This window comes from Curcuma longa, chromosome 5 (assembly GCF_044706935.1).
Source record: "Curcuma longa cultivar G26 ecotype Majalengka, Jawa Barat chromosome 5, ITB_CL_G26_1.1, whole genome shotgun sequence".
NCBI classification, from domain to species: Eukaryota; Viridiplantae; Streptophyta; class Magnoliopsida; order Zingiberales; family Zingiberaceae; genus Curcuma; species Curcuma longa.
The window spans coordinates 45,158-53,568 of NC_133865.1; the positions used below are offsets into that span (position 1 = coordinate 45,158).

The 8,411-nt window shown below is 37.8% G+C and overlaps 1 protein-coding gene across 1 annotated transcript; it reads right to left on the minus strand.

Annotated features, from left to right (window-relative positions):
• Positions 1-5,847: 5,847 nt before the first annotated feature.
• LOC141829091 (uncharacterized) lies at positions 5,848-7,317 on the minus strand. The gene is given in 2 exon segments (XM_074716509.1): positions 5,848-6,447; positions 6,499-7,317. Coding segments are annotated over 2 exon segments (1,419 nt in total).
• Between the last annotated feature and the right edge of the window lie 1,094 nt (positions 7,318-8,411).

The window sequence follows — 8,411 nt, forward strand, 5'->3', positions numbered from 1 at the left end:
GCAAGGAGCACTAGTCTGTTTCTAGAGTTTCGATGTTTGACAATACACTTAAGTCTAGTCTGTTTGACTAAGGGTTAATCCAAATAGGACTTAATGTTTGGATGTAAGTGAAGTCTAGTCAGGTCAAAGTTGATCAGAAGACTAGCAAAAAGTCCTAGTCGATTAGACCAGGCAAGGAGAAGTCCTAGTTGAGGCTAGGCAGGGAAAGTCCTAGTTGGAGGCTAAGCAGCGAAAATCCTAGCTAGAGGCTAGGTGGAGAAAGTTCTGATCTAGAAGATTGGGCAAGGAAGACCTAGTTAGAAGCTAGGTAGAGGAAGTCCTGATCTGGAGGATTGGGCAAAGAAGTCTTGACTAGAGATTGGACAAGGAAAAGTCCAAACAGGTCAAGGGTAACTATATGTTTGGCATGTGAGAAGTCTACCAATGAAAGCGACTAGTTCTAACTGGAGGTTAGGCAAGGGAAAATCCAAACAAGATATTTGGCAGGTGGGAAGTCTGCCTATAGAAGTGACTAGTCTTAATTAGAAGTTAGGCACAGGTAAGCTAGTAGGTTAGACCTACAGTATAAGACTTAGGTAAGCCTAGTAGATTAGACGGACTACAGGTAGACTTAAGTTGCTTATTTGTATGTTGATCTTGCAGGGATTAGGAGCTGGAAGGTTGATCTTGCAGGGACCAAGAGCTGGAAGCAAGATGGAAAAAGCATAAGCAGAGCAAACAGAAGCAGCCAAATCAAGTCCGAAGTTAACTCAGGTCAAACCTGAGTTGATTGAATCCGGGCGCTCGGATCTTATTCCAAGTGCCTGTACGATCCAAGCGTCTTTGGATGGTCCAAGCGTCCGGATCAAGAAGAATTGCCCTCGATAATACTGAAGAGATCGGATCGGGTCGGATCAGATCTAGGCATCCAAATAAGAATCCAGACGCCCGGAAAGGTCTATATAAGGGGCCTCAGCGTGGAGCACCAGAAGATATCAATTCTACGCCACATTCCAGGGATTAAAATACCGAGCCGAATCGGGCGATACGTCCGAAATTTACCGTTCCGCTCGGGGACCGGCACCGGCACCGGCACTCGACCGGCACGCGCGCGACGTTCGCGTCAGCGCCGTTCGGTTTCGTCGGGTTGCAGTGCGGCGAGCAGCTGTCGATCACGCGAGAAGGAATTGAAATCGATTCCTTCTCGCGCGATCGACGAGCGGAATCCTTCGGTCGGAAATCGGGCGAGCGGCGAGGCGGCGAGGCAGCGAGGGGCGAGGCGGCGAGGCGGCGAGGGGCGAGGCGGCGAGCGGCGAGCGGCGAGCGGGCACCTACGCGGGCGGAATCGCGATCGATCGCGATGAGTAAAAGTTGTATTTTAAAAAAGAATTTAAAATGAAATTCAATATAACGGTTTAAAACCGTTATATTGAAACTGATATAAACAGTGATATATTAAATTTTTATAAAATATATTATTTAATATATATAAATATATAAAGTATTATTTAATATATATAATTGTTAATTAATAATTAATTATATAATAAACTGTAATTATGTATATATTATATAGATTAATAATTAATTAAATAAATTACTATTAATTAATTAATATAATTATAATATATAAATTTATTTTTATTAAAAATTAAAAAAATTAATTTAAATTTATATGTTAAATAATTTTAATAAATTATTTAATCTGTTAAAAAAATTTAATTAATTATTATTATTATTTAAATAATTTAATTAATGATAATTTTATGATAAAAATTATTTAAGGATGAATTATGAATTAAATAAATATATCAAAATGGTTGTTTACTTATTTAGTTAAACTCTTACCTATTTAATTTAGTTAAAATAATTAATTAGAAAACTATCGCTCAAACTTAATTTATTTATTTTTGTTTAACAATATTAAAATGGTCAATAATTGAGAACTTATATCAAATCAATATATAATTTATTTTTAAATTATACACAATAAATATATTTATCTAATAATTATTATATATATAAATAAAAAAGTACCGAAACTCTACCGGCACAGCACGTTACGATACCGAAACAGTATCGTTTCGGTCTGAGACCGAAACCTCGGCACGGGTCGAGATTTTAAACCTTGCCTCATTCATCATCCTGTGGTGTTGCTGAACACGAACAGAGTCAGGCTTGTGCAATTGGGGAAGTTCTAGGAGGAGTGTGCGATGCTCAGGACTTCCAAATCGGCTTCGACACGATTGTTTGGTTATTCTTTTAAGTCTTATTTGTTTGCATTTAGCTTTATTATTATTTGGACTGTAAGACGGATTTCTCTGCCTCCGAACAAACATCCAGAAAAGAGACCACTAGTGGACGGACGACTCCCGTATATAGATCTTGGACGTACTAATCATGGGGGGTTAAGAACCAAATAAAATCCGCGAGTCCTTGTCTATTGATCTAATTCCGCTGTTAGTCTTTGTGATAGAAAGAACGAACGAATCGTGCTATTCATCCCCCCTCTAGTGCACCCATCGATCCTACATAATTTGCATAATAGGTGACAACATTGTAGTAACAACAAAAGAAATGTGTGACATTCTCAACATAAAAATTTTCTTAGCCTGTAAGTTTATTGCTTTATACCTCTTTAAATGAGTTAGGGTGGCTTGCATATAGCAGCATGCCAACCATAAACTCAACCAAGCATGACAACTCCAATATACCAATTCATGCTAGTCAACAACATGGTATATGTTGCCCAATTGCTGCTGAGTCAATTCACTTTCTGACTTTGGCATTCATGATATTCTAATACTGGTTGGCCCTGAACAAAAACCATGTGGGAGAACTGGGTACTGATGGAGATTAACAAAAGGGCTTTATATGTGTAAACACAATACTTGATCTGAAAGTATAATTGAATCATGGCAATCCTGCTTTCTATTTCCTATCCATTCACATTCTTTGCATGTGGGTTTATCATCACAAGAATCAGATACTCACTTCTGAATTTAAAGGATGATATAGTGAACAGTCAGATGAGGAACATTGAGATGGTAGGTTGACAGACATCATATTAATGACAAATTTTCTGTCTTAAGCTTTTGAGCATGTTAATGCCTGATGTTGACATATTATTAGAGCTTCTAAAATGGGGTTGGAGCAGATTTTTTCGAGGACTTTTGAGCTTGGAGGGTCTTGAAGAGACGGAGGTCTGACCTAAATTAATGACCTAGAAGGAGACATTGTAGAAATACTCGCTTGGTCATGGCGGTATTCCATTAGAAAAACTCTCCTTATTCTCCTTCATAAGGCCCTAGTTATAGCGGCATTCCATTAGAAAAACTCTCCTTCATAAGGGCCTAGTTATAGCCTTGGGATTTGTTGTCTTGTGCTTGGAGGTTGCCTCGTCCTAAATCCTTGATATTAATTGCTTTGCCTTTTGTCTCAGGGTTGGCGTGACACTAGTATAGAGAACAACAATGGGAGTTGGTGTGTGGGAAGGAAGAATTTTTAATTAAAGGTTAAGGTGGTGCCTCAAAATGGTGGTGGGATATGTAGGGGCACCTTATTACTCAAATTAAAGCAGTGCGGTTCACCTTCCTATGTGATGCTTGAGTGATGTGCCTTTTCCCCTACTTTTCTCATACTTGGCAAGCCATTGGATGTTGACGGCCTTCGCCTATAGTGGGCAAAAACTTCTACCTCTCTTGTGATTATTGTTTGTTTGTGTTTTCTCCCATACTTGCATTGATTCTCAACCATATCCTAGGTTGGTAAATTCTCTAAATGTTGAGTTTCTTTCTTATGTTGTAAGGTGCTTAGATTGCTTTGAGTCATGGTCTTAAATTTCGTGCATTGGTTGGCACATGTGAAATTTACTGTTTTGCCTTCCAACTAACAGTGCGAGGTTGTCGCAATGCGACCACATGACGACTTTTGTGGGGTTTTAGTAGCAATGCAATTTTTATTTATTTTTTAAAATTTAAGTTATTTGTTTATTTTTTATTGTTTACAAGTAATTTCTTTCCTCTATTAATTTTTTTCTTCTTAATTTTTCTTTCTTTTATCCATTATTTTTTTCATTATTAATTTTTTTACTCTTTCATTCATTCATTCATTCATTCATTATTAATTGCTTTGTGGGATCGATAAAGAGGGAGGTGAATATCGATCATTCGCTTTGTTGCTTTTGTTGTGTCCGTTTTTTCTTTATTATCAAGGTTAGTACGTAGTGGAATATAATAATAATGAAAGAACAACGACACATGATTTTTTACTTGGTTCACAACCCCTAGGGTTGCTAGTCTAAGACCTATGTACTGGAGGCGCCCGTCCATTAGCTTTTATTTTCTTTTCGGAACTTTTCCAGAGGTGGAAAAATCTGTTTTACAAAGTTTGTATTACAAACACAGATAGAATAAAGTAAAGCACATAAAGTAATACAAACAATGTTGTCGAGACGATCTGGAAGTCTCGAGTGTCACGCACTCCTCCTGGAGCTTCCCCGGTCATAGAGCTTCGTGAGTCAATTCAAGCATATATGGAGAGTTGTAGCAATAAAATTGGTGATCTGGATGTCGTGTTCGGGGTTTCTTTTATAAGCGTTTTTCGGTCTACCAATAAGTTTGGACTTTTCCTTGCCTAACATCCAATTAAGACTTTCCTTTACCTAACCTCCAGTTATTTTCTCTTACTAGTCATCCGGTTAATCTTGACCTAACTAGATTTCACTCACTTCTAAACATCAGGTCTTGTTTGGATAACTCTTTATTAAACTTGACCAGACATAGATATATTGTCAAATATCGAAATCTTGAAGGCTAATTACACCAACAATAATATCCACTTCGGCAAGGGAGTTTATTGTATCTCTCTAGCCAAATAAAAGCCTCCTAATTTCTCTTCTATTAAAGGTTAGAAGAGTGAGATCTCCAGTGTGCCAACCTACTGGATTCCTAGTCTTCTTTGACGTTAAAGGGAATAGAAGAGGAGCAAACTGACTACCATTATAGAATTCTAACTTATTGGAAATTTGTAAGAGACTTTAGTAGCTTCCAAGGTCCTATAGGCGCATCTTGCTTACCTTATAATAATTCTTAGGTGTTTGACATTGTAATATTTTTTGAATGAATTGCTGAATTTCCCAAGCTCAAAGTGACGTATTTGATAGCACTTGACTTCCTCTGTTTTTTTTTTACTTGGTTTCCTACAAATATAGCTGAGCTTGTCAACCCCCAAGCGGGATGTTGACCTTTTGTTTTAACTTCTTCTGGGTTGGCCTTCTGTACTTCTTCCCCCATCATAGGTCGAGCTCTTGCATTCCTATGCTTGTTAGTTGGGCATTTCATTCCAAACTCTTAAAGGCATTTGACAGTCTTTTTTTTATTGAGGCATGTTAGGCTAGGATTGAGTTAATTGAGTGGCTCTTTCAAGAGGTGTGCAAGACTAGTTTTGGTGAGGGGTTGTCATATATTCATGGAGCTAGATAAGAGCCATCTAATATACCTTGTTCCACTAAGGGATGCTTGGCCACTTAGGATCTCAAATTTCAACCCAATAGTCCTACTCGACAACCTATTGGGTATTTTAGGATTATTATAGAGGAAGGTAGCACACTGGTGGTGTATTTTTCCAATTTTAATTTTTGCACTAGCTTTCCTTTTAATTTTAGAATTAAACTAAAAGTTTAAAGCCAAGAAAGGACAAAGTAATTTCATCGTATCTTGTGGTGATGCATTAGGCAACACGTCCTCTACTTTATCCACGCAATAATGGCATAGCATGGAGGTGTTATTTTTTTGTTGTAGCAAGGAAGGAGTAGATGGTTAGTGTTGGAGCTTAAAGCAGTAGCATGCAATGTTGTCAGTGGCAACATCAAGTGAGAAGAGGGTGGCTAGGTTTTATCATGTGTTGATTTAGTAGAGGGTACTGTGTCATATCAGGTGGGGTTGATGGGGACCCAATTTCTTGATATCCAGGGATTACTTTGGAAATTATGTTACGAAATTGTATCAAAGTATCAGAGGTAGAACCAAAGCCATCAGCTCTTCGTGTGGTTTCAGAGAGCATTGGTACCTCATATATATCCGGTGTAATAATCTTTTCAAAGATTATTTGAGCTATGCATTGTCCCTGTGAAATTTTCACATTAAGGTCAGAGTGATTAAATATCATAATCATGATCTCACCTCTGTAATCATTATCAATGACACCAGCCCCAACGTCTAGGCCCAATCTCCATGCAACGCTTGCTTTGGCTGCAATTCGACCATAAGATCCAAATGGGATTTCGATACAAAGGTCGGTTGATATTAAGGCTCTTCCTCGGGCAAGAATATAATGGTCTTTGTTTGTCGCCAGGTCCAGGCCTGGAGCTCCAGAGCTTTTTCTTTCCAGAATAACCGTTGTAGGTGTTAGCCTCCATACTAGAATGAATGGGAAGTCTTGGCTTTCAACAGGAATTTCCATGATATCCTCCATTTCTCGTTGGACATCTTCATGTTCCTTCTTTAGTGATGCTGCAACGTCATGCAATAGAAATGTAGCGAGGGAATGAGATAACCTTAGCTCTTCATCACTTTGCACTTCTTCATCGTGATTGTTATAATTTGGTTGTTGTCTTGCCGTTCTTGCAGCAACATAATTTCGAAAGCTTAACGAAATTCTTCCGTCAATAAGGTTTTGACTATCTACTTCCGCTGGTTGCATTGGAATGTTGACCTGTGTAGGATTTATTATCCAGTTTAATCCTTGTAATGTTGAAGTAGAAGACCTTCGTCTAGGAAGGGCTTGAACACCATGGCTTGTCAAATAATCAACTATCCCTTGTATTTCGTAGGCAAACCTTACGTTTGGGGTGTTGAAGAGCCTTCCTACGAGCCCCCTTGTTATTAGGAGGTTAGATTCACCATTTCTCCATTGCTCATAACCTCTGGTAAGGATGGGCATCTGGATATTTCTGTAAAAATCTACAATGGTTAGCATTAAATTAGGGATGATATATACTAGTTGACTTCCCTTTGTAAGGTCCACTTCCATAGTTGCGAGTATAGCCTGGTCACCAAGCCATCTATTGTCTCGAAAGACAATAAGAGCCATGGTTCCTTCCTCCTATCTGTAGAGGGTTTATATTCTGACTTGTAATACTTCCAAGTGAATGTACTGCATGCGGCTTCGTTGTAGTTGGTTATAGCTTCCTTCTTGTACAAAAATTCTGTCTTGTTGATTTCCGTCAACACATAGAATTGCTTCTTCTGATCGGTGCATATAGACGCGATGATGAGCATCATCTCGTCTTAAATGGTACAATACTTCAGCAGGAACAATTGATGTTTTTTCCTGCATAGATAGTCTCAATTGAACTTATGGTCAACATGTTGCTCCAACATATGCTGAGTACTGAGTCCTCCAGTTAGCCTTCCGCTGATTCTTCGAGCGGCTTGCTGGACATTATGCAACCTTCTTTGGTTTTGCCGGTATTCTCATACTTGATCTTTATAAAGGGGAGTCGATGGTTGCTCTTGAATAGCTTGAGAAGTAGCTTTGGCCGCCATCCTAGTTTTTCAAATTTTCTTGCTCCTCCTTTAGTATTTTGTAAGGATCCTAAAATACCCTTAATTTGTGTCTTCCTTCTTTTGATTTCTCAGAAAGTCCTAGAGACAAATTTTGTAATTTCTCAATTAAAGAGTCAGGCAAAGAAGTGGTAGTTATACCTCCTTTTTGTTGTTCTCGAATGGCCTTTAGTTCTGCCTGCACGTCTTTAAGACTTTCCACAATTTGGACGAGGAGTTGAAGCTGAGTATTGTTTTACGCTATTTAATGAAGCTTCGATTTGGTAATCACTGGGCTTAGCAAAACCAACTACTGGTGATTCTATTGGTGATGCGGTGTGTTTTGTATGAGAATATTTATTTATATATTTTATTCCATATATTCCCTTATTTGTTTGTCACTTACACCCATCAAAATTAATTAATTATTTATTTACCAAACCTCTTTATTATTGTCTTTAAATGGTATAGGGAGGTCCGGGTCGTCTCTCTCGGACTCAATGACGGAAGTTATTCTAGACCTATGGTGCGGGGTTGTCATTATTGGCTTTATTCAGTCCTAAATATTTACAAAATTCAATTGTTCAATTTAAATCCTATAATTTACAATAACGAACAACAATAACCAATCATATTTACAGGAGCATACAACTTAAAGAATCATCTATCACATTACAACAACAATAAAGAAAAGATTCAACAGTTTATTCCATGAATTACATTTATTAACATGAGTCAATATACAATATGAATCATATTCATTCAACCTACAATATTATACAACATACACACTAACCATATACAATTAAGAATATATGAACAACCTAACAACATGATACAATTCTAACATAAGACCACTACAATTGAACAAACATATACAACAGCACT